The sequence below is a fragment of the Papio anubis genome, chromosome 2, assembly GCF_008728515.1.
Source record: "Papio anubis isolate 15944 chromosome 2, Panubis1.0, whole genome shotgun sequence".
In the NCBI taxonomy this organism is placed as follows: Eukaryota; Metazoa; Chordata; class Mammalia; order Primates; family Cercopithecidae; genus Papio; species Papio anubis.
The window spans coordinates 42,228,655-42,255,038 of NC_044977.1; the positions used below are offsets into that span (position 1 = coordinate 42,228,655).

At 36.9% G+C, this 26,384-nt stretch overlaps 1 protein-coding gene across 4 annotated transcripts in view; it reads right to left on the reverse strand.

The window, feature by feature from the left end:
• KPNA1 (karyopherin subunit alpha 1) overlaps positions 1-26,384 on the reverse strand; it is a 92,542-nt gene that overhangs the window by 31,909 nt on the left and 34,249 nt on the right. For 3 of the 4 annotated variants that reach the window (XM_003894006.4, XM_009200102.4, XM_017955208.3), the window contains exons 3-5: positions 11,307-11,414; positions 7,810-7,909; positions 5,376-5,470 (exon numbers count right to left, since the gene is read on the reverse strand). In XM_003894006.4, the coding sequence (XP_003894055.1) occupies positions 5,376-5,470; positions 7,810-7,909; positions 11,307-11,414 (303 nt within the window). Of the gene's footprint in view, positions 1-5,375; positions 5,471-7,809; positions 7,910-11,306; positions 11,415-19,511; positions 19,576-26,384 lie in introns of all 4 variants that reach the window. The other variant, XM_021934118.2, reaches the window with a different exon arrangement.

Sequence of the window (26,384 nt, forward strand, 5' to 3'; positions counted from 1 at the left end):
CGCAGAGGATCCCTACAATAACCCAGAGATGTAAGGTATCTGGCTTTTCTTGTGTACAAATGAGGAAACTATCCAAAAAAATCCAACAATTTGACTAATGATTCGAGTAATGTTACACAGTCCAAGACAAGGACTGTTACAGCCTCCTAATCTAATACATTATGAAGCCCAGTCATAGTTTCCTGAAACATAATGCTGACCCAGAAATATTTCAATTGCTTGTAGTTTGGATATCTAGTGCAAGAAATTTTAAATAACAGTATGCCAGATTATTTATACTAAAAAATAAAAAACAAGTTCACCTAAAATGTAGTTTCTTTTGCTTACTAGGAAAATTAATTTGTAAACCAGAGTCATATGATGTAAGTATAAAAGCAAACTGTCCCACCACAAGGCAGGCTCAAAGTTCAATAAACAGTCATCAGATACTGCAAACATCAAGTCAAATAAAAGGAAACTGTAAGGAAAAGTAATCTGGAAAAAAAATAAGACCAGAATACATACCGTCTGTATAAAAGAAAAAGATTACAGTGAGATTTGGATGCAAAGAAATTATAATTATAACCTGGGTACATAGGGATATAGTACAGAGTTATTGGTGAGAAAAAATTACTTAGAATACTAATTGGTGCCAGCATTCAAACTGCTATTTTGAGTTTAGCACCAAAGATCTCAGGGGAAATGAGGGAGAATTCCAGAAGCTACACAAGTTAATAAAATACAAAAGCAAAACAATTCAAGTGACAATGACTAAGAAAATGAAAAATAAGTGAATAACAGCCTGAATACAGATGGTAAAAAGAGAGAGAAATTATTACATCTTAGCAAAAGAATAACATGCCAGTTATGCTCATCACTAAGTAGTACACAATGATGATAACCTCTGAATGCAATTCAGGAATGAAAATCAAGAACATCTTTGCTATTACTGGGGATAGAAGTAAATGGGTAACTCTAACAAGAGGACCACTGAAAATACAACCATATTCATGCATTAAAAAGGCTATAAAAACACACAGGGTGCTGATTACTTTGCTGTTTTCACTTTGTGAAAGCTAATCAAGCTGTATTTGTGAAATTTTCTACACCCATCTACACATGTGTGATATATATGTATGTTTATGCATGTATCCATATATGTATGAGAGGGGGGGAGTAAAAAACAGAATTTCCCTGAGTATAGGTCTGTCTCTATTAATGTTAGAAGAAGTAACTGTTAAACGTATTTAAGTATACGTTTTTAAAAATTAGATGTACTTTAAACTACATAACTTCCCTTTCATCATAGTCTATACTTTAAAGCTGTACTCCACTGAGATTTGCCATCTATTTTTGTTTTTTTTTTTTTTTCTAAATGTTTCAGCCTTGGGTACTAGATTAGAATTTAACAAGAAATAGTTGTGAAATGGGAAAGCCTAGAATTGATGGCAAACACATATGCATAAAGTGATGATAGAAACAGCCAAAGAAATTAATTAAAGTAAGCAACCCTACTACGAGGAAATCATTAACCTGGAAAAAAAAAAAAAAAAAAATCTAAGAAATGGTATTGCTGAAGTAACAAATGGTGGCCAAATAAAATTTTCACTTCTTTTATTGTTTTAAACTATTATATTCTTAATATCCAAGAATGGCACCATACAAGGAAACAAGCTATCATGCAGCTGTAACTACTTACAAACTGTAATTCCACTCATTATTTTTCACTGTCCTGAACTCACTAAATAAGGCTACAACTGAAATCTGCACACTGAAGGTTTGATGTTTTCTCTCTTCCCTTTCTTAGTCTCTACCTTCTGGCGCTCAGTTCCTTAAATAAGGAAAATGAGAATCCAAAGCTGAAGTACTTCTGACCTCCTATCAAGTTTCCCACTCCAGGTTGAGGTACGCCTGGTTCCCTTTCTCCATTTGGATCAGGACTCTGTTGCTGGCCACTTTGCCGGTTCCACTCTGGTTCCTAGCAAATGCCAGGCTCACCTGGAGAGCAAGTGAAAAGAAAGGCTCACATCAGAAAAATAAACCCAGATTGCAAACTCTGCAGAGAACACTGCCTGAGTCATCTGAGCAACTTTCCAGGAAAGGCAGAGAGATCAATGAAGATGGGAAAAGACACAGGAGGATGAAGGCTTACTGCAGTTTATCACATTAAGCTTTTAGAGGGGACAAGAAAGGCAGAAAAGGGGAAACTAAGCCAATGTAATTCAAATTTACAATTTTTCAAGGATTATCTGTCTAATATTTGGAAACAGAAGGCAATATATTTATTTCTAGCTATTTTTATAAGCTTCTATAAGAAAGTTTGGGAATGCCACATCTCAGCATTGCAAAGGACAGTACAAAGATACTGGGCCTGGACTCAAAGAACCAACAGAATAGGCTCACAGACCATGCCATAAACCAGACCAGTCTCATGACAAGGGCTCAAGTCTATCTGAGACCTAGATGTCACTGAGCTTGAGAATGCTCTTAGCTAAAAGGCATTGTTTGCTTCCAAAATCCTAGATTCCACTCATGTTCACCTTCAGTACCTGGACAGCAATGCTCAAAGCAGGCACTTTTATCTCCCTGGTTTGAGGTACCTTACTGACTTGGGAAGCCAGAAAGAACATAAAAAGACCCTTCACTAGGATTCACAGTTCTTTATCTATGGAATGAAGAAATTAAGTTTGTTCACAAGATTTATTAGTGAGCTGAGCCATCAAATTTCCTCTTGGCACCACACAGTATGACTCTCCTTCTGGAAGAGAAATGACAAAAGCCCTATTCCAAAGCTGCACTATTCAACTTTTAGTAAGCAGGTAAAAGTATCAGGGATAGCTTACATCTGTGTGCTCTCCAAGAAGACAGAGGAAGGAGTAACCTCCAAGCTTCCCAGAGCATGTCTAATTACTTGAAAACATGGTAGAGCAACAAGTCTCCTGGCTTTAAGGTCTCTCTCAATATACTTGCCCTTCTTGCTTCTACGTGGTCAAAGGTCCCCACTAGTCACAGTGGAGAAAGAACACCATGGTGTCCTTAAATGTGCACATAAAAAAGCTAGAGATGGCCCTTAGATAACAAACAGGTTGGTTATTTCTCAGTCTTAGGACAGCTAAGACTATCCTCATAGAATCATGAGGTTATCACTTACAGAGGAATCATTCTGCAATATTTCAGCCTAATTATTAGTTTGCACAAGGGTGGAATCTGGGAGTTTACGTAGAAGCAAATTACAGATTTCTGAAGGCTTTCATCTTCAGATGTGTTAAAACACAAGTTCCACAATTACAGAGTAATGAATTAAAAAAAGATGTAGAATGTCTTAGCCAGAAGAGGGCACTGTCTGAGAATATACTTGTACTTTTTAAGGAGTACAAGGGAATGCAGAGATGTGGAAAGATCCATTTCTCCGACTTTTTTCATTTTAGATCTGAAAGGTTATATACCATCTATCTTTAATGCATAAAAGAACTAGACTTCCACAACCACCTAATAAAAACTGCCAGATCAAGGAGTAAATTCAGTATCTCTCATCTACTCTCATTCCCAAAGACAGGATAGAAACACTTTTTTCAGCACGAACAAAATAACTTTCCCTACCTCCCTCTTCCTACAAAGCATTTCAAATGATAAACTGCAGTAAGGTTCCTCATTTGGTCCCTCTGGTTCTTGGCAGGTTGCTTAGGGGATCAGGCTCTGTTCTCTGCAGTGTTGTTTGTCTGGATTTCCTTTTTTCCTGAGAAAAGTCTCTCTCTTCCCTTGCTCTCAGGGTGAACGTGATTATTTTTCAGGTGTCTGATGATCCTGGCCTTAGATGGGGACCAGAATTACAATCCAGGAGGCAGCTAGCAAAACAGAACCTTAATTCAAATGAGCATGGGAACTGGTAAATGTCAAACTGGAGAAGAAAAACTGATGGGACATTGAAGTACTCTACCTTTTCTGGATTTCTTGTTTTTCCTCTGGAAGGAACTCATCACCGCAACAAAGAGTGTAAAACAAAAAGAAAGAAAGGATAGGAGGAAAGGAGAGAAAACATCAAGGCAAATCATCAAGTTGTAGGAATAATCTATAATGGTGTGGACAGTAAGGAACCTGGGGACAAGAGCTATCATTTACAAAAATGCCCCAGTGTCTACATGGTTCCAGTCTCAGAGTAAAGAACAGCACACAAGGGATGGGGGATATCTCTATGATTAACTAGTTTTTGGCCAATATTTTCTTAGAAAGATAATCCCATTTTGTGATCAACTTGGCATCTAACCAATTTTTGTAGTTACATAGTCTCAAGGTCTAAGCCTTTGAGATTAGATCCTACAGGTGAGAATTTAGGGATCACATATATTTGTTACTAATAAAGGCACTGACTCAGTTGGTTACTCCAGAGAAGTTTACTAAAAAATCATCAGTTTACTAAAAACCCAACTTTATCCGGGCGGGGGGGAAATAGTATTTTAGAATTTCTAGATAACTTCCAGGATGACAGTCAGCTGACTGTTGGTTTCTTTTCTTATGAAAATTACTGAATTCCTGGCTGGGCACAGTGGCTCACGCCTATAACCCCAGCACTTTGGGAGGCCAAGCAGGTGGATCACTTGAGGTCAGGAGTTCGAGATCATCCTGGCCAACATGGCAAAATCCCGGCTCTACTAATAATACAAAAATCAGTCGGATGTGGTGGCGGCCGCCTATAATCCCAGCTTCATGGGAGGCTGAGGCAGGAGAATCACTTGAATCTGGGAGATGGAATTTGCAGTGAGCTGAGATCTTGCCACTGCACTCCAGCACCGGCGACAGAGCAAGACTCTGTCTCAAGAAAAAGAAGAAGAAAAAAAAAACAAAATTCTGAATCGAGATTACAAAATTTCCTCTTGGAATCTCTTATATAGTAGAGTACTGAAAGCCTAAACTGACACAGCAATAAGGACACAGATTCCTGACAAGGTTATCTCCTTATTGGCTTTTTGTGGGGTGGAGGAAGAATTAATTGGGAACAGATTTGGGAATTAATGAGACTCTGATCTAGCCCATGTTACACCATCCTGAGAAAGTCACCAAGTATCATCTAAAACTCCCTCAAAACAAAGTTTATATAGCCCACACTTAAGTTCCTAGCTGTAATGGCTCCTCTGCTGTAAACATTTCCCGATTAGAGAAGTATTATCAACAATCAAAAAACATTTTAAATGATTAAAAATGACAAGAATTATAAAGAATGTAATGAAGGCCTACATGTTAACAAAGCTATAAAAGCAGCTTGCAATGCAGTTGTCAGGAATATCATTATAACAAACTTAATTCTTCATACAGATAAAAATTAGTAACAAATTTGTGTACAAAATAAAAATTTTCAAAGGGAATTAAGTTATGAGGCAATAAATAAAAATTATTCGCACCTGCAGTGTACAATTCTCTTTTCGTTTGAGGAACTCCACAAACCTTGCCACTACTCCTGGTGTGCTGATAACTTCATCAATAGGAGGGTTAGGTTCTGTTTCCCCATAAAATAAAAGAAAAAAAAAAAGTCCTTTGATTTCAATGCAAGAACTTGACACTCAAAACTCCTTAACATCCCTCCCTCCATTTACCATCTCTCATGTTCGAAATCTATCCAAAACAAATGAAATGTCAAATTGGGTTTATCACTTTGAGGATAGGGTAGTCTGAAAGGTTTCACAATGAAGACAAGTCTCAATATAGGAATAAAGGATGGGAAGAATTCTTAAAAATTAGAATTACTGCATCCACTTTTTAGAAAACCTAGAAACCAGGGGGCAAAAAAACCCTCAAAAGACCATTGTTACTGTTCTGGTATACTTCCTTCTAGCCTGTTTCCTATACATGGGTTTTAAGTCTAACTGCTCTTGTCTGTTGTAAATCGTCTTAAGGAATTGCATTACAAGATTCTCAGTAGGCCTGTAGAATTTAATTGTGTACCTGTAGGAGCTAGCAAGAATTTACGAAGACTGACTTGCCAACTTAATCTCACTTTCATTCATGATAATGCAGTATCCTATAAATGATGTCACTCAATCAAAACTTGTAAGGTAAATAGGAAGGAAATGTCATAGACAATCAGATTAATAACTTCAGTCAGAGACTGACAAAGTTACTGATAATATGCATGTGGCAATGCCAGAAAACCGGCTATTAGATCACAATACTACTAGGGAGACTCTTACCCAAGTCAATGGCCTTACTGAAAGAGATGACTAACGGTTCAATGTTAATTTGGAGAGGACTCTAATGACATGCCATTTACCTGGTTCAACATTTCTATTAACCACTCAGGTAAACACAAAAAACAAATTTGATGATTACAATAAACTAGTTAATACGCTGAGTTACAGAAATAACACAGAAAAAGAACAACAATAAGTCAGAATAGGCAACAACAACAACAAAAAAAACAGAAATAAAGCAAAGTTCAGCATCTAAATTGCTTAAAACACAATTTTTAAAAATCTACATGACTTTACAAACAAAACCTACAACAGTTCAAAAAGAAAAGCACTAGGGAGTTTAGTTTGCTGAAAATTCAACAAAATATTACTATGCCACGACTATCAAAATAACTAGCTACCTTGGACTACATTATCAAAATAGACACTCTCAGGGCAAAGAAGGTAACCTCTCACCATACCCTAAATAAATAACAACATATCTGAAATACTGGATTCTAGTTACCACATTTTTAAGAGGGATGGTGGCAAACTAGGATACATGCAGGAAGGTAGCAGAATGGTGAAAGCCCTTAAAACAAAAAAGCACATTACAGAAGAAAACCATTAGGCTTAGCATGTTGAAAGAGATAAGACTTTTTTTAAAGGGGTGAGGAAGTATACATTTCCTTCAAATATTTTTAATAAGCAGTCTGCAAAAGACAATTTTTTTTTCGTCTATAGTGGTAGCTTTTTATTCCACTTAACCTCAAGGGATATATTAAATTTTTTTTAATCACCAATGACTCTAAACAACCATAACTTTATACTGGAGGGTTTAAGTATTTACTACCAACATTATAATCTGGTTCAGAATTCTTTTTACTTGCCCAGGTTGATAACAAATTTCAGATTCCATTCTACACTAATTATACCAAAAAAAGTAACTACTGGCTGGGCGCAGTGGCTCATGCCTGTAATCCCAGCATTTTGGGAGGCAGAAGCAGACGGATCACGATGTCAGGAGATCGAGATCATCCTGGCCAACATGGTGAAAACCTATCTCTACTAAAAATACAAAAAAAAAAAAATACAAAAATTAGCTGGGCGTGGTGGCATGTAACTGTAATCCCAGCTACTCAGGAGGTTGAGGCAAAAGAATTGCTTGAACCAGGGAGTTGGAGATTGCAGTGAGCTGAGATTGTGCCCAGCCTGTGCTCCAGTCTGGTGACAGAGCCGTCTTTTTAAAAAAAAAAAAAAAGTAATCACCCTGCCCACCAGTAAATCCATTCTTAACTTTCAGTGGTAAATTGCTGACATTAAAATCAACAATCATAGCTCTTTCAAGGATATTTAAAGTTACTCTATAAAAAAAAGTTAATCTCTCAATTTGAATTAACATGAGATACTGACTACTATTCTCTATAAGGTCTTTTATAAAATAACCCAAAAATGAAAATAATTTTGCTTTCTGATCCTGGTAAGATCCCACAAATACACAGGAAACTTAAAATTTAGGCATGGTTCACAATTACATGTATGTCTACGCTTTTATCCTTTTATTGATAAATATACTCCAAAACAAATTATCTGTGGTATGAAAAACAGATTATGGGAAAGTAATTTTGTAGAGAGATGAAAAAATATACTCAACATATTCATAGCTCACCTTTTGAAAGCAGTTTCCTGAATTTCTGTGTTGCTGAAAGCTGTTGCTCTGGGCTTTTGGAAAATATCATTTCAATCATGTCAGAAGTGATGACACCACCCTGGGATCACAAACAAAAAGAACATATAATACATTATCAACCTTAATTCAAAGGAAACAAAGGTAACAGATATCATGGTCAAGTTATTAAGTTAACCATACTTCCCCAGAAGTTACACAAAGGTAGGACAATCTTTACATGTAGAAACGTGTAAGATGATTAATAATATAATGAAGCCAAATTCTCTATCATTAAAAAGCTCACAGTAGAAAGTAATCTTACTAGTAAATAAGACAAGGAGCTTATTGCTCTTCCCCTTCTTGTTCATCACATAGTTGGCTCTTCTTTATCAAAATTAAATGTTAAGTTTTAAAAGATGGCTTTTCAAGACCTCCAAGCCTAAAGTAGCCACTCTATCTCTATCACATCACCCTATTTCAATTGTATGCCCAGCCCTTATTACACTCCCAGATATTTTTCTGTGTTCCTCCAGTATACTGTAACCTCCTTGTAAGCCCAAGACTCTGTCTGTCTTACCACTCTATCACACTGAGGGCTGGTGTACTGCAAATGCTCTGCAATATTTATTGAATGAGTATATAGAGTGGTCCTGTATAAATCTAGCCACTGCCAAATTCAACAGCTGACTCTTAAACTTATTTAAAATTTATTTCTTGTTATATTAAAACTTTCCAGTTTCCCACTACCTCCTTGCTTTATTAGAATGTTTCCATTTCCCACCATAACTCATCCCCAGTATTAGCAGTTAATTTTCTTCTCAGGGTTATTTGTCACAAAGAAACAAAGTTCTTATTTCATGAAGGGTAACAGTCAACAAGATGAATTGTAAAGAAAGCTGCACTAAGCTGCAAATGCTGGATGACTGGTAAGCAATATCTAAAAATCCTCATAGGGGAATATATGAAGCATTCTACTCAAGAATCAGAAAAGTATTTTCAAAATTGCAAGACTCATTCCTAAAGGTTTCTATATGATTTGTTATGAATATGTTTGCATAAACACATTCATATATATATATACACATTAAGCAAATATCTTTTTCTTCCCTCTCTTATCCTCTTATAGCAAGCTGTACTGACTTTACATCACACTATTTAAGTACTGTTAACTTTACATTATAATATTTAAGTCACAGGCTATCAAGGACAGGAGTGAACATCACCCAAAGATTTTGCATCCTCTTCTGCAGAGTAACTACAGATGTGCCTCAACTTACAATGAATGGGGTTATGCCCCACTAAATACATCATTAAGTTGAAAACATCGTAAGTAAAAAATACACTTAATACACCCAACCTACCAAACTTCATTGCCTAGCCCACCTTAAACATGCTCAGAACATGTACATTAGCCTAAGCTGAACAAATGATCTAACACAAAGTCTATTTTATAATAAAGTGCTGACTATCTCATGTAATTTACTTAACGCTGTACTGAAAATGAGAAACAGAGTGACTGTATGGGTATTCCAAATACGGTTTCTACTGATTGCATATGGCTTTCACACCACTGTAAAGTTGAAAAATCCTGACTTGAACCCTCATAAGTCAAGAACCATCTATATATTTTCAGTTGCACAAAAGAAAGTTGTAATCTGGCTGGATGTGCTGGTTCACGCCTGTATTCCCAGCACTTTGGGAGGTCAAAGCGGGTGGATCATGAGGTCAGGAGTTCGAGACCAACCTGGCCAATACGGTGAAACCCCATCTCTACTAAAAACACAAAAAATTAGCTGGGGGTGGTGGCGCACACCTGTAGTCCCAGCTACTCAGGAGGCTGAGGCAGGAGAATCACTTGAATCCGGGAGGCAGAGGTTGCGGTGAGCCGAGATCATACCACCGCACTCCAGCCTGGGTGACAGAGCAAGATTCCCGTTTCAAAAAAAAAAAAATGTTGTAATCTTAGATAAGGTACAGCTTTGCTCTTACCTTTATTTGAGATAAAGTATATGGTGTAAGGAGATGTGTATGGATACAAACTGGCAAGGGGTAGACTATGATGGTTAATTTTATGTGTCAACTTGACTGGATTATGATATCCTGGTATCCAGTTATCTAATCAAACACCAGTCCTGATGTTGCAGTGAGAGTTAATTTTTAGATGTGATTAAAATTTAAACCAGTATGCTTGACGTAGACAGCCCCATAATGCAAGTTGGCCTCATCCAATCAGTTGAAACCCTTAAGAGCAAAGACTAGGTTTTCTGAAGAAAAAGGGATTCAACAACATCAACTCTTAACCTGAATTTATACTAGGCCAGTGTGCCCTACAGATTTCACACTTGCCAGCTCCCAAAGACATGAGCTACTTTCTTAAACTAAATTTTTTTCTCTCATTAGTTCTGTTTCTCTGGAGAACCCTGACTAATACAATCCATAAAACACTTTATATTCACTTAACAGTTCCTCTTTTAAAAAACTGGAAAGACTAGCTTTCTGAAGGGCCTAGAAACTTTCATTACAAAATTATGGCACTGGCTATGTCTGTATGAATTACAAAGGAAATACTACTACTACCCCCCCAACTCTCAAAGAAAGTTGGTTCATGTAAACTGGCGATCTATGAAATGAAATAAAAACAAAAACAACAAAATACCATGAATAGTATGCCACCATTTACCAAAAAAAAGGTGGGGGAGAAGAGAACATTTTAATATACAAAAGTTCTCAGAAAGAATAAATAAAAATTAAATCTAGATAGGTCTAATCCATACAAATAAAGCATGACTTTTATCTCTTCATGTTAAAACTTCAAAAAAGTAACAAAATGGTTTACAACAGAAAAATCCAACAGTTCTGATGTGGAATCAAGTTTTTAAATCATACAAACAGGTCAATTTTGTAAATGAATTAAAAAATCATTATTTTCTTTAAAGTATCTCTTATGGCTGGGTGTGATGGCTCAAGTCTGTAATTCTAGCACTTTGGGGGGCCAAGGCAAAAGGATCACTTGAGGCCAAGAGTTCACCTGGGCAACACAGTGAGATCCCGTCTCCACAAAAAATTTTAAAATTTGCCAGTCATGGTGGCACATCCTGCAGCCTCAGCTATTTGGGAGGCTAAGGCAGGAGGATCACTTAAGCCCAGGAGTTCAAGACTGCAGTGACCTATGATTGCACCACTGCACTCCAACCTGGGTAACACAGCAAGACTCTGTCTCTTCAAAAATAAATAAATAAATAAGGTATCTATTATTATTCAACTTTTAAAGAACAATTTTATCTTATAATTAGCTTTATAAGTTTTTATAGCAGAATTAATCCTTACAGTTTAACTGCACTTCATCCAAAATATGAACCATGAAATTAAGCATATTCTTTTTAAAAATGAAATGCCAAGTACTTTTTGTAGCCATCTAACCTTTTTTTAAAACTCAAAAGGAAATCTACATCTCATATCTTCATCACAAAAACACCAAAAAGAGTTCATTATCTTACTGGTGCCATCTCCATGTTATTGATCTGGGCCTCATGAAAGCCTCCATCTGACATAACTTCTTCTTCTGTTTCTTCTTCTGCTGTAGCAACATTTCTCCGCTTGAATAACTGAAATATAAAAGATTGGTAGTAATGTAAACGTAAATTCTAACACAAGGGAGTTCAACATTCAAATACTAGGCACCCCATTCAAAGTGGAGTCTTTGAAAATCATTTTTAAAATTCTAAAGTCATCGGCTTTTACTGATGAGTAACCATTTCAGATTTCTCCATAGTCTTACAATCAAATACAATTAACTATCACAATGTGTTATAAACAACACTTGATAAGGTAAAACTTACTAAGAGAGGCCTGATACTACATGACATGAAAAAAAAAAGTTGGAAAAAGGAGCTGGGTCATGCTTGGACATTTTCCTCATCCCTTTATGTAAAGTATACATCAGGACAGTCCTAACAACGTACCAGGGAAAATGAAAATAAAAACTATGTTCAAATGACTTAATACTTCCCTCCTAATCTCCAAAGACGGTGGACTGAGGCTTCTGACCTTCCCAACCTATCCAGCAACCAGTGGCAACAAATGATGACTGCTTAAGCACTACCCTTTAAAGCAGCCCCGTTAATTTGTATAGGCAAAGGAGACTAGTTCTCTCCAAAGTCAGCCAACTAGGGTGATTACCATTATATTCTTATGAGTCCTGGGCAGCACATTTATTCATCAAGCCATGATGGAGTAACAGTAACTTACCCTCTCTCACCCTAAACAACTGAAAACAGACAAAATACATAAAATAATGTTTCAGCCATTGGACAACAAGAAGCACAGAGCAGTGATCTCTCAGAAAGCAACACCCAAGATAAGCCCCATTACTGCCTGAGATTACTACGCAGACAGTTCCAGGCTGCACTGCAGGGAAGGTAAACTCAAACAGAGTTTAGATGCTCCTTGAATTTGAGGAAATAACAGTTCAGAGCTGAGAAGGCCAAGAGACCTAAAGTTCGCAAGGCAGAGTACAACATAGAAAGAACACCCAAGATCTACAGGAAGTTCCCTCTGAGATTTAACTTAATACTAATCAGTACATAATCATATTCTTCCAGAAGACAGAAGCAGAGATAGTACTTCTCAACTCATTCTAGGAGATCAGCATTACTCTAATACTAAAACCACCTACCGAAGACCTATTTAACAGTAGTTTCTTTTACCCAGTACATGTCCAGCTATCAAGAAAAAAATACAAGGCATACTAAAAGATAAAAAACACATTTTAAAGCAACAGAGCAAGTATCACAACCAGATTCAGCTACGGCAATGATATTGGGATTATCGGACCAAGAATTTAAAACTACGATTAATATGCCGAGGGCTTTAAATGAATAAAGTGGACAGCATACAAGAACAGATAGGCAATGCAAGGAAAGAGATGGAAATTCTAAAAAAGAACTAAAAAAAGCAAGAGATCAAAAACAACAGAAATGAAGAATGCCTTTGATCGACTTTTTAGTAAACAAGACACAGCTAAGGAAATAATCTCTGAGCTTAAGGAAATCTCATTCAAAATCTTTAAAACTGAAAAAAAAAAAAAACAGAAAAAGGACTGACAAAAGTAGAATAGAGTATCTATGAACTGAAACAACTACAAATGGTATAATAAACATGGAATGGAAATATCAGGAGGAGAGGAAAGAACAAAAGAAATATTTGACACAATAATGACCGAGAATTTCCCCCAAATTAGTATCAGACACCAAACTGGCAGGCCACGGCTCACTAATGCAGGGCTCCATAACAACTGTTGCAGCACTAACTGAGTGGTTAAGTTAAATATTAAAAGCTGAAAAAAGTCAGTGCCCTTATACAAAGGCTGGAATGTAACAAAAGCCCACCAAGAGTTTTGCCTGGGCCTTTCCTGGGCCTTAAAACATAACAAAGAAACTCCCCAGGCCTCCACAAACAAGTTTATTGGAGGTCTGAAAGAACGCCCCAAACCTCCCTGAGCAGGAGAAAAGATAAGGGTAATCACCCCAGCACCTGGATTAAGTAAATTTACTGAGACTCCAGAGGAAGATCTTCAAGACTCGGACCTTAGTTAGAGATTGAAAGAAGTTAATCGCTTATGTCTTCAGATAAATACACACTTACATGTAGACATATAGCTTAAAAGGTATATAATATCTGGAAAACTTTGTAATTTTGAGTTGGTCTGGCAATAATTTCTAGGCCTTCTCCCTGTAACCGGTTACAAAAATAAAAATTCTCTTCCTCCCCAGTTCATCTGCCATCTCGTTATTGGGCCACGAGAAATAGCAGCCCAACCCTCAGTTTGGTCTGGGAACAAAACCACAGGAAGCCCAGAGAACACCAAGCTGGACAAAGGCCAAAAAAATCCCACTAAACCTAGGGATATCGTTTTCAAACAACAGAAAATCAGAAATAAAGGAAAAACAATCCTAAAAGACAGGGGGAAAAACACTGTACTTACACATGAATAAAGATAAGAATGATAACCACACATGCCAGAAGAAAGTGAAGTGAAATATTTGAAGTGTTGAGAGAGAAAACCACCAAACTAGAAACTCTGAACCTTGCAAAATCATCCTTCAAAAGTGAAGAGATGAAATAAAGATTTTTTTAAGAATACTAACGAAATTTATTGTCAGGAGACCTGCTTTCCAAGAAATGTTAAATGAAATTCTTTAGCAAAAAGGAAAATTACATAGGTCAGAAACTTGGATCTACATAAAGGAAGAACACTAAAGAATGAATAAGTGAATGTAAAATTAAAACATTTTAAAAATTGATTTAGCAGGTAAAATTTTGTTTAAAATAGCAACAATGCATTTGATTATGTATGCTAATGTAAATATATATGAGATTACATATATTTCTGTATAAGTTAAATGAGTAACAGCAATGATACAAGGAATGGAAGGGAGAAACAGGATTATCTCATAGTAAGATACACTACCTGTGAAGAGGTATATAGTGTTATTTTAAAGCAGATTTGAGGTAGTTGTAAATATACATTTACAATCTAGGACATTCTAGGACAACCACTAAGCAAAGTAAAAAAGTACAACTGATATGCTAAGAAAGAGAAAATGGAAATCATATAAAATGCTCAAATAAAACCACAAAAGCAGAAAAAGAGTGAAAGACATAACTAGAAACAAAAAACAAGGGTAACAAATAGAAATCAGTAATGAATACAGTGAATATCAATCCAACTATCTTTGCAATTTCTTTGACTGTCAATAGTCTAAGTGCATCAATTAAAAGAGATTGTCAGATACATCTTGGAGTCATCCTATTCAAGGGTGAGGCAACTGGGGTATTATTTATACATCATCTTCCATCATCGGTTCAAGGTTGTTGGGGAATGTTAATTTTCTAGTACCTGCAACCTGCTACACAGATGCAAAATTGGAATTCAGTGGTCACAGAAAGTCCTCAGGTAAAGAAACACAGATTCTGACATGTAGAAGTTGGGCCTGCATACAATGCAGGGGTGACAGAAAGGGCAGGAAACAGAAGAGGTCAGCTATAAAATACCTTTATATTTGTCAACATAATCACTCTACACCTTTACATTTAGTCCCACAATTCCTTGAAAGTACGCAGTATGTCCCACAATGCAAATCATTTTGCTTATACAATGTATTCCTTCACTGATTTTAATTTAATTGGCTGAAATACTCAGTTCAATATTCTAAATAAATCAGCATTTTGGCAAAAAATAAAGACTAAAAGAGATTGTCAAAGTGGATCACAAAAACAAGAACCAACTGGATGTGGTTTACAAGAAACCCACTTTAAATAAAAACACAGATTAAAAGTAAATAGATGGAGAAATATATATCATATTAACACCAATTAAAAGAAAGAAGAGTTGGCCAGGCATGGTGGCTCATGCCTGTAATCCCAGCACTTTGGGAGGCCAAGGCAGGCAGATCACATGAGGACAAGAGTTCAAGACCAGCCTGGCCAACATAGCGAAACCCCATCTCTACTAAAAACACAAAAATTAGCCAGGCATGGTGGTGCATGCCCTGGCAGACAGAGGTTACGGTGAGCTGAGACCGCACCCCTGCGCTCCAGCCTGGGCCACAGAGCAAGACTCTGTCTCAAAAAAAGAAAGTGGAGTTATCTGTAATAATTTCAGACACAGCAGATAAGGCAAGTTATCAAGGATAACTTTTATCAAGGATAAAAATAAGGATAAAAAGGTCATAAAAATAAGGATGAAAAGACATAATAATGCTTAGCGTGCATAAGCCTAACAACAAAGTGTCTATGTAGGCAAAAACTGACAGAATTGCAAGGAGAAATAAATGAATTCACTATTACAGTTGGACACTTCAACGCCTATCAGAAATGGACAGATCAAGCAGGGAGAAAACCAGTAAGGACATAATTGAACTCAACATCAATCAACTGAATATAATGAATATCCACAGATTATGTCACAGAAGAAATAACAGAACACACATTTTTACACTCACATCAGATATTCATCAAGATAGACCACATTCTGGACCATAAAACAAAACTTAACACATTCAAAAGAACAAGTCATAAAATGTCTCCTCTCCGGCCACAATAAAATTAAATTACAAATCAATAACAGAAATATAATCGAAAAAAAAAAAACCCAAATACTTGGTAGATTAAATAACACACTTCTAATAACACATAGGTCAAAAAAGAGATCTCAAGATAAATTTTAAAATATTTTGAGCTAAATGAAAATAAAGGCACAACTTATCAAAATCTGTGGGATGAAGTGAAAGCAGTGCTTAGAGGGAAATTCGTAGCATTGAATGTATTTACCAAAAAAGACAAAAGATCTAAAATCACCTAATCAATCACCTTAAAAAAACAGAAAAAGAAGCAGCGAATTAAATCTAAAGTTAGCAGAAGAATAAAAATAAGAGCAGATATCAATGTAACTGAAAACAGGAAATCAGGAGAGAAAAATCAATGATAAAAACCAAAAGCTTGTTCTTTGAAAAGATCAATTAAACCATAAACCTCTAGCCAAGCAGACTAGCAAAAAGAGAAGAGGACACAAACTCCTAATATCAGAAATCAAAGAAAGAAATCACTACAAATCTCATGAAGATTAAAAGGACAATAAAATAATACTGGCCAGGCACAGTATACTGGCTCACATCTGTAATCCCACCACTTTGGGAGGCCAAGGCAGGCAGGTCACTTGAGGACAGGAGTTCAAGACCAGCCTGGCCAACATGGCGAAACCCCGTCTCCACTAAAAATATAAAAATTAGCCAGGTGTGGTGACAGGCGCCTGTAATCCCAGCAACTCAGGCGGCTGAGGCACCAGAATCACCTGGATCCGGGAGGCAGAGGTTGCAGTGAGCCAAGATGGCACCACTACACTCTAGCCTGGGTAACAGCGAGGCTCTGTCTCAAAAAAATAAAAATAAAAAAAGAATGCTATGAACAATTCTATTGCTACAAATTTTATTACCTAGAAAAATGAACCACTTTCCCGAAAGCCACAAACTACCAATAACTCACACAAGAAACAATCTAAATAGGCCTGTATTAAAAGAAACTGAACCAATAATAACCTTTCAAAACAGAAAACACCAGGACCAGATGGGTTCGCTGGTGAATTTTATAAAACACTTAGGAAAGAAATTATACCCATTCTCTATCATCTCCTACACAAGATAGAAGCAGAAGGAATCCTTCTTAAGTCATTCGGTAGAGGCCAACATCAGAGTATTCCAAAACTCGACAGAGACATTATAAGAAAACTACAGACCAACATGTTTTATGAACACAGGTGCAAAACCCTCAACAAAACATTAGCAAAACAAACCCAACAATGTATAAAAAGAATCACATACTATGATCAAGTGGGATTTATCCCAGATGTAAATTACTGGTCCAACGTTTGAAAATCATTAATAAAATCCATCACATCAACAAACTAAGGAAGAAAAATCACATAACCATATCAACAGATGCAGACAAAGCATAAGAAAAAAAATCCCACACCCATTCATGATTTTTAAAATTCTCATTCCTCAACTTGACAAGGAATATCCAGAAAAAACCTACAGCTAACATCATACTTAAATGGTATGAAACTAGAAGCTTTTCTGCTAAGATCAGGAGCGAGACAAGGAGATTTCCTCTCACCACCCCTTTTCAGCATTGTATTGCAAGTCCTGATGGATTTATTAAGACAAGAAAAGGGGAAAAGGCATGCTGATGAGAATAGAAGAAATAAAACCATCTGTTTTTCTCAGATGACATAGTTGTCCACATGAAGAAATCAAAAGAATCAATGAAAAAAAACCTCTGGAACTAATAAGCAATTATAGCAAGGTTGCATGATACAAGGTTAATATACAAAATTCAACTGCTTTCCTATACACCAGCAATAAACAAGTGGAATTTTAAATTAAAAACAGTGTCATTTACATTATACTCCCAAAAAACAGAATACTTAGGTATGAATTTAACAAAATATATATGAGATTTCTATGAGGAAAACTACAAAGCTCTGATGAAACAAATCAAAGACCTAAATAACTGGAGAGGTATTATTCCTATCTATACAGGAAGACTCAACATTGGCAAGATGTCAGTGCTTCCCAACTAGACCTATATATTTAATGCAATTACAACCCCAGAAAGTTATTTTCTATCACCAAGATGATTCTAAAATTTATATGGAGAGGCAAAAGATCCAAAATAGCCAACAAAATACTGAAGGAAAAGAACAAAGTTAGAGGACTGACTCTACCCAACCTCAAGCTTTATTGTAAGCAAGACAGCGTGGTACTGGCAAAAGAACAGACATACAGATCAATGAAACAGAATAGAGAGCCCAGAAATAGACCTCATAAATCTAGTACAATGATCTTTGACAAAGAAATGGATAAAATACAACGGTGCAAAGGTACTGTTTTCAATAAACAGTGCTGGAGTTCAACAAAGTATTAACAAAATTCAACAGCACATTAAAAGGATCATTCAATATGAACATATAGGATTTACCTCAGGGATACAAGGATGGTTCAACATACACAAATCTATGAATGTGAATCACGTTAACAGAACGAAGGACAAAAACGTATGATTGTCTCAATAGATGCAGAAAAAGCACGAGACAAATTTCAACATCCTTTCATAAAAACTCAATAAATCAGGTATAGAAAGAATTTACCTCAACACAATAAAGGCCATATATGAGAAGCCAATAGCTAGCATCATACTAAACAGTGAAAAGTTGAAAGCTTTTCTTCTAAGATCAGAAACAAGACAAGGATGCCCACTCTTGCCATCTTCACTCGACGTGGTGTTGGAAGTCCTAGCCAGAGTAATTAGGCAAGAGAAAGAAATAAAAGGCATCTAAATTAAAAAGGAAGAAATGAAATTGTCCCTGACTGCAGAACACATGATTTTACATAGAAAGAACTCTAAAGACTCTGCCAATAAACTGTTAGAAATAATATATGGATTCAGCAAAGTTGCAGGATATAAAATCAATAAACAAAAATGTGTAGCATTTCCATATACTAACAACAAACTATCTGAAAAAGAAATTAAGAAAACAATCCCATTTACGATGGTTACAAAAATAAAATAAAATACTTAGGAGTTAATTTAGCCAAAGAGGTGAAAGACCTGTACATTAAAAACTATATAAAACACAGATGAAACAAACTGAAATAAATGAATGGAAATATATTCTTATGTTCACGAATTAGAAGAACAGTATTAAAATGTTCATACTAACCAAAGCAATCTACAGATTCAATGCAACCTCTATCAAAATTCCAATGATATTTCTCACAGAAATTTTTTAAAATCCTAAAATTCATACAGACCCACTAAAGACCCCAAATAGCCAAAGCAATCTTGAGCAAAAAATGAACAGAGGAGGCTTCACACTGACTGATTTCAAAATACAACTGACCCTTAAATGACACAGGCATCAGGGGAGCCAATCCCCTATGCAGTCAAAAAGCTGCATATAACTTTTAACTTCCCTACAGCCTAACTACAAATAGGCTACTATTGACTGGAAGTCTTAGCAATGACACAAACACTAAATTAATACATTTTGCATGATATATATATTATATGCAGTATTCTTACAATAAAGTAAGCTACAAAAAAATGTTATTTAGAAAATCGTAAGGAAGAGAAAATATAGTTACAATTCATAAAGTGGAAGTGGACCATCATAAGGGCCTTCATCTTCTCGTCTTCAAGTTGAGTAAGCTGAGGAGGAGGGAAGAGGAAGGGTTGGTCTTGCTGTCTCAGAAGTGGTAAAGGCAGGGGAAAATCTGCATTTAAGTGGACCCAAGCAGTTCAAGACCTTGTTCAAGGGTCAACTGTATGCTACACACTATAGTAATCAAAACAGCAAGGTCTTTGGCATGAAAACAAACACATAGAGCAATGAAACAGAATAAACAGCCCAGAAGTAAATCCACACATTTATGACTAATTGATTTTTCTACAAAGGTGCCAAGAACACACAACAGGGGAAGAACAGTCTGTTCAATAAATGGGGCTCAAAAAATTAGATATCCACGTCCACAAGAAAGAAACTGAACTCGTATCCCACACCATAAACAAAAATTAATTCAATATGCATTAGAGACTGAAACGTAAGACCTGAAACTGTAAAACATAGGGAAAAAGCTTCCTGACACTGGTCTAGGCAATGATTTTTTGGATGGGACCCCAAAAGCACAGGTAACACAAGCAGGTAGACAAATGGGGTTACATCAAACTTTTTAAAAAGCACAGCAGAGGAATCGAAAGAGTGAAGAGAATTTATGCAATGGAAGAAAATATTTGCAAACCGTACATCAGATAAGGGGATACTATCCAAAATATATAAGGAACTCAAAAATAACTCAATAGTAAGAAAACAATCTGATTTTAAAATAGGGAAAGAACTTAAAGAGACATTTCTCAAAAGACGACATAAAATGGCCAATAGGTATATGAAAAATGCTCACCATCACTCATCACCAGGGAAATACAAATTGAAGCCATAATAAGGTATTACCTCATACCTGTTGGAATGACAATCATCAAAAAGATGAAAGATGGCATGCTGGTGAGGATGCTGAGAAAAGGAAACCCTTGCACATTGCTGATGGGAATGTAATTTATTATAGTCAGTATGAAAAATAGTATGGAGGCTCCACAAAAAAACTAAAAGAATTACCGTATGATCCAGCAATCCCACTACTGGGCACATAACCAAAGGAAAGGAAGTCAGTATGTCAAAGAGATATTTGCATTCCCAGGTTCACTGTAACATTATTCACAATAGCCAAGATATGGAATCAACCCAAGTGTCCATCTCAGATGAATGGATCAAAAAAGTGTGGTACAGACCAATGTTCTTAAAAACAGATCAATGTTCTTAAAAATGAAAGAAATCCTATCATTTGCAACAACATGGATGAACCTGGAGGACATTATGTTAAGGAAATAAGGCAGACACAGAAAGATCACATAAACATCTCACTTTTATGTGGAATCTAAAAAAGTCAAACTCATAGATGTAGGGAGTATAATGGTTGTTAATAAGTGTGGAGGATTGGGGACAGGAAAGGCTGGATAGATGTTGGTGAAGGGATTCAAAATTTCAGTTAGGAAGAGTAAGTTCAAGAGATCTATTGTACGACAAGGTGACTATAGTTCATAACAGTATATTGTACATTTGAAAACTGTTAAGACAATAGATTAGCCAGGCATGGTGGCTCACACCTGTAATCCCAGCACTTTGGAAGGCTGAGGACAGAGGATCATTTGAGACCAGGAGTTCAAGACTCATCTGGGCAACATAGCAAGACCCTGCCTCTACAAAAAAGCGAAAAATCAGCTGGGCAGCATGGCACTGGCCTGTAGTCCCAGCTACTCGAAAGGCTAAGGTGGGAGCTCCAGGCTACGGTGAGCCACGATCACACCACTGCACTCCAGCCTGGGTGACAGAGTAAGACCTTGCCTTAAAAAAAGAAATCCTGCTGAGACTGTAGATTTTAAGTGTGCTTAACACAAAATGATGAGTATATGAGATGATCTGTATGTTAATTTGCTTGATTCAGCCATTCCACAATATACACATATTTCAAAACATCATATTGTACACCATAAATATATACAATTTTATTTGCCAATTGAAATATCCGTATTAAAAAAAAAAAAAAAAAAGGCCAAGCCGGGTGTGATGGCTCATGCCTGAAATCCCAGCACTTTGAGTGGCCAAAGTGGGGGAATCACGATGTCAGGAGACTGAGACCATCCTGGCCAACATGGTAAAATCCGTCTCTACTAAAAATACAAAAATTAGCTAGGCGTGGTGGCACACGCCTGTAATCCCAGCTACTCGGGAAGCTGAGGCAGAAGAATTACTTGAACCAGGGAGTCGGAGGTTGCAGTGAGCCAACATGGCACCACTGCACTCCAGCCTGGCGACAAGAGCGAGACACTGTCTCAAAAAAAGAGGAAGAAGAAGAAGAAAGGTCCAAAGGGGGAAAATGGTGCTGGAACAACTGGACACACACAGACAAAAAAAATAATAAATCTAAACCACAGGTCTTACACCCTTCATTCACAAAAATTAATCCAAAACAAATCACAGTCCTAAATGCAATGAAATAAAAAACTAGGTCAGGCACACTCGCTCGCGCCTGTAATCCCAGCACTCTGGAAGGCTGAGGTGGGTGGATCACCTGAGGTCAGGAGTTCAAGACCAACCTGATCAACATGGTGAAACTCCATTTCTATTAATACAAAAATTAGGCCGGGGCAGTGGCTCACACCTGTAATCCCAGCACTTGGGGAGGCTGAGGCAGGTGGATCACAAGGTCAGGAGTTCAAGACCAGCCTGGCCAACATGGGGAAACCCCGTCTCTACTAAAAATACAAAAATCAGCTGGGCATGTTGGCACATGTCTGTAATCCCAGCTACTCAGGAGGCTGAGGCAGGAGAACTGCCTGAACCGGGACCCAGGAGGCAGAGGTTGCAGTGAGCCAAGATTGCGCCACTGCACTCCAGCCTCGGGTACAGAACGAGACTCCATCTCAATCAACCAACCAACCAACCAACCAAACAACAACAACAAAAAATTAGCCAGGCATGATGGAAGGCATCTGTAATCCCAGCTACTCAGGAGGCTGAGGCAGGAGAATCGCTTGAATCCAGGAGGTGGAGGTTGCAGTGAGCCAAGATTGTGCCATTGCTCTCCAGCCTGGGCAACAAAAGCAAAACCCTATCCCCCCCCCCCCCCAAAAAAAAAAAAAAAAACTGAAAAACTCCTACAAGGTAATACAGGGGAAACGCTGGAGTTTCTAGAATTGGTAATGATATTTTAGATACAACACCAAAGGCATGATCCATGAAATAACTGGTAAGCTCAACTTTGTTAAAATTAAAAATTCTGCTCTCTGAAAGACACTACCAAGAGAATGAAAAGACAAGCCACAGACTGGGAAGAAATATCTGCAAAATATCTAATGAAAGACTAGTATTCAAAATATATAAAAAACTTAAAACTTAACAAGAAAACAAACAACCCACCTAAAAATGGGCCAAAGACCTTTAAAGACACTTCACTAAAGAAGATTATGTAGATGGCAAACAAGCATATGAAGAGGTAATCCATATTATATGTCATTAGGGAAACGCAAACTAAACGAGATACCACTACCTACCTATCAGAATGGCCAAAATCCAAAACCACTGCTAACACCAAATGCTGGCAAGGCTGTGGAATAGGAACTCATATTCATTGCCAGTAGAAAAGGCAAAATGGTACAGCCACTTTGGAAGACAGTTTAGCAGTTTGTTACAAAATTAAACATACTCGGCCAGGTGCGGTGGGTCATGCCTGTAATCCCAGCACTTTGGGAGGCCGAGGCAGGTGGATTACCTGAGGTCAGGAATTCAAGACCAGCCTGAGCAACATGGTGAAACCCTGTCTCTACTAAAAATACAAAAATTAGCCAGGTGTGGTGGTAGGCGCCTGTAATCCCAGCTACTCAGGAGGCTGAGGCAGGAGAATCACTTGAACCTGGGAGGCAGAGGCTGCAGTGAACCAAAATCGTGCCACTGCACTCCAGCCTAGGCAACAGAGCAAGACTCCGTCTCAACAACAGCAACAAAAATTAAACATACTCTTCCATAAGATCAGCAACAATATTCCTTGGTATTCATAAAAACAACAACAACAACAACAACAAAACTGAAAGTGTCTGTCTACACAAAATCCTGCCCACAAATGTGTACCGGAGTTTTATCCATTAACTGTCAAAACTCAGAAGCAACCAAGATGTCTTTCAGCAAGTAAACGGATAAACTACGGTGCATCCAGACAATGGAATATTATTCAACACTAAAATGAAATGGGCTATGAAGCCATGGAAAGACATGAAGGAACATTAAATACATATTATTAAGTGAAAGGGGCCAATCTCAAAAGGCATACACATTGCATGATTCCAGCTATATGACATTCTGGAAAAGGCAAAACTATAGAGACAGTAAAAAGATCAGTAGTTGTTGGAGGTTGGGGGAAAGGGGAACAAACAGGTAGAGCACAGACTTTTAGAGCAGGGAATCTACTCTGTGTGATATCAAACCCACAGAATGTACAATACTAGGAATAAACTCTAATATAAACCATACACTTTGAATGACAACGATGTGTCAATGTAGGTTCACTAATTATGACAAAGGTACCACTCCATGGGGGATGCTGACAATGCCGGAGGCTATGCATGTGTAGGGGCAGAGAGTATATAAGAAATCTCTGTACTATCTGTTCAATTTTGAGGGGAACCAAAAACTGCTTTAAAAAAATTAAATAAGGTCTTTATAAAAATAGTGAAATAAACTTTTTTCAGACACACACAAACTGAATGAATTCATCACCAACAGGCCAGTCCTGTAAGAAAATGTCAAAGGATGTTCCTTAGATAGAAGGAAACTAACACCAGATGAAATACAGATCCACAAAAAGGAATAAAGACCATCAGAAATAGTAATAATGTGGTACGATATTTTTTAAAACTTTTCTCATTAGGAAAAAAAAAGTATTTAAAAGAAACCATTGAGGGCAGGCACAGTGCCTCACACCTGCAATCCTAGTGCCTTGGGAGGCTGAAGCAGGAGGATCACTTGAGGTCAGGAGTTTGAGACCAGCCTGGACAATATAGTAAGACTCTGTGTCTACAAAAAATAATAAAAAATTAGCCAGGCACGGTGGCGCGTGCCTGTAGTCCTAGCTACTTGGGAGGCTGAGGTGGAAGGACCACTTGACCCTGGGAGCTCAAAGCTGCAGTGAACCATGATGGCACCACTGTACTCCAGCCTGGGCAACAGAGGAAGACCCTGTCTCAACAAAGACAGATAATAACAAGTGTTCCAAGAATGTGGAGAAACTGAAACCTTCATACATTGCTAATAAAAATGCAAAATGGTACAGCTTTTGTAGAAAACAGGTTGGCAGTTCCACAAAATATTAAATGTAGATTTACCACATAACCCAGAAATTCCACTCTCAGTACACTGTACTAAGAGTTGTACTTAGCATACTGTATAAGTACATACATAGAAATAAAAACATACATCCACAAAAAAACTTGTATGTGTTCACAGTAGCATTATTTACAATAGTAAAAAAAGTTAATCCAAATGTCCAACAACCGAATCAATAAACAAAAAGTGGTATATCTGCACAATGGAATATTTAGTGAGAAAAGGGAATGAGGTACCAATACATGTTACAACATGGATCAATCTGTAACACACTCTACTAAGTTAAAGAAACCAATCACAAAAGACCACATATACTGTATGATTCCACTTACATGAAATGTCCAGAACAGGCAAATCTATAGAGACAGAAAGTAGATGAGGGTTGAGGGGTGCTAACTGGGAAGCAGAGGGAATGGAGAGTGACTGCTAATGGGCATAAGGGTTTTTTCAGCGGGTGACCAAAATGTTCTAAAATTGGTTGTGGTGAAGTTCTGGAACTCTATGAATATACTAAAAACCACTGAATTACACACTTCAAGTGGGTGAATTGTTCAGTATGTGAATTAAATATCAATGAAACTGTTTCAAAGCCAATGCTAGCTAACAGAAAGCTGGAGTGACTGTATTATAATGTCAGACAAGTTGGTTTAAGATAAACAATATATCAGAAAGTAGGTAATTTCATAATGATCAAGGAGTCAGTCAATCAAGAAGATGTAAGAACCCTAAACGTTTATATATCTATTCAACTAGGAACAGAAGAGAACTTTCTTAACGTCATATGACATTTTGGGCTCAATGAAATTTTAAGTTTTTAAAGAAACTCTTTAAAAAAGTTTTTCTTTAGTATACTGTATAAGTACATACATAGATATAAAAACTTTTTAAAAAGAGAGAGAACTTCCTTAATCTCATAAAATATACACATGTATCACTTAACAAGAGTCTGAGAAATACATCAGACGACTTCATCATTGTGTGAACATCACAGATTGTAGTTACACAAACCTAGATGGAAGTGCCTACTACACACCTAGGAGATATGAAACAGCCTATTGCTCCTAGGCTACAAACTTGTACAGCATGTTACTGTACTGAACACTGGAGGCACTTTTAACCCAAAGGTAAAAATCTGCATATCAAAATATAGAAAAGGTACAGTAAAAATATGGTAATTATAATCTTATGGGACCACATCATATATATGGCCCATAGCTAATGGAAACATAGTTATGTAGTACATGACTGTATATGAAAAACCTGTAATTAACATCGTAAGTAATGAAAGACCCACTACTTTTCACCTAAGGTCAGGAATAAAACAGATAGGTCTGTTTTTACTATTTTCATTCAACACTGCACCATTAAGTTCTAGTCAATACAACCAAACAAGTTAAAGAAATAAAAGGCATCCAAATAAGAATGGAAAATAAGGAAACTTTTATCTGTAGATGACATGATTACCTATGTAAAAAACCCAATAGAATCTATAACAAAGACTAGAACTAACAAGTGAGTTCAGTAAGCT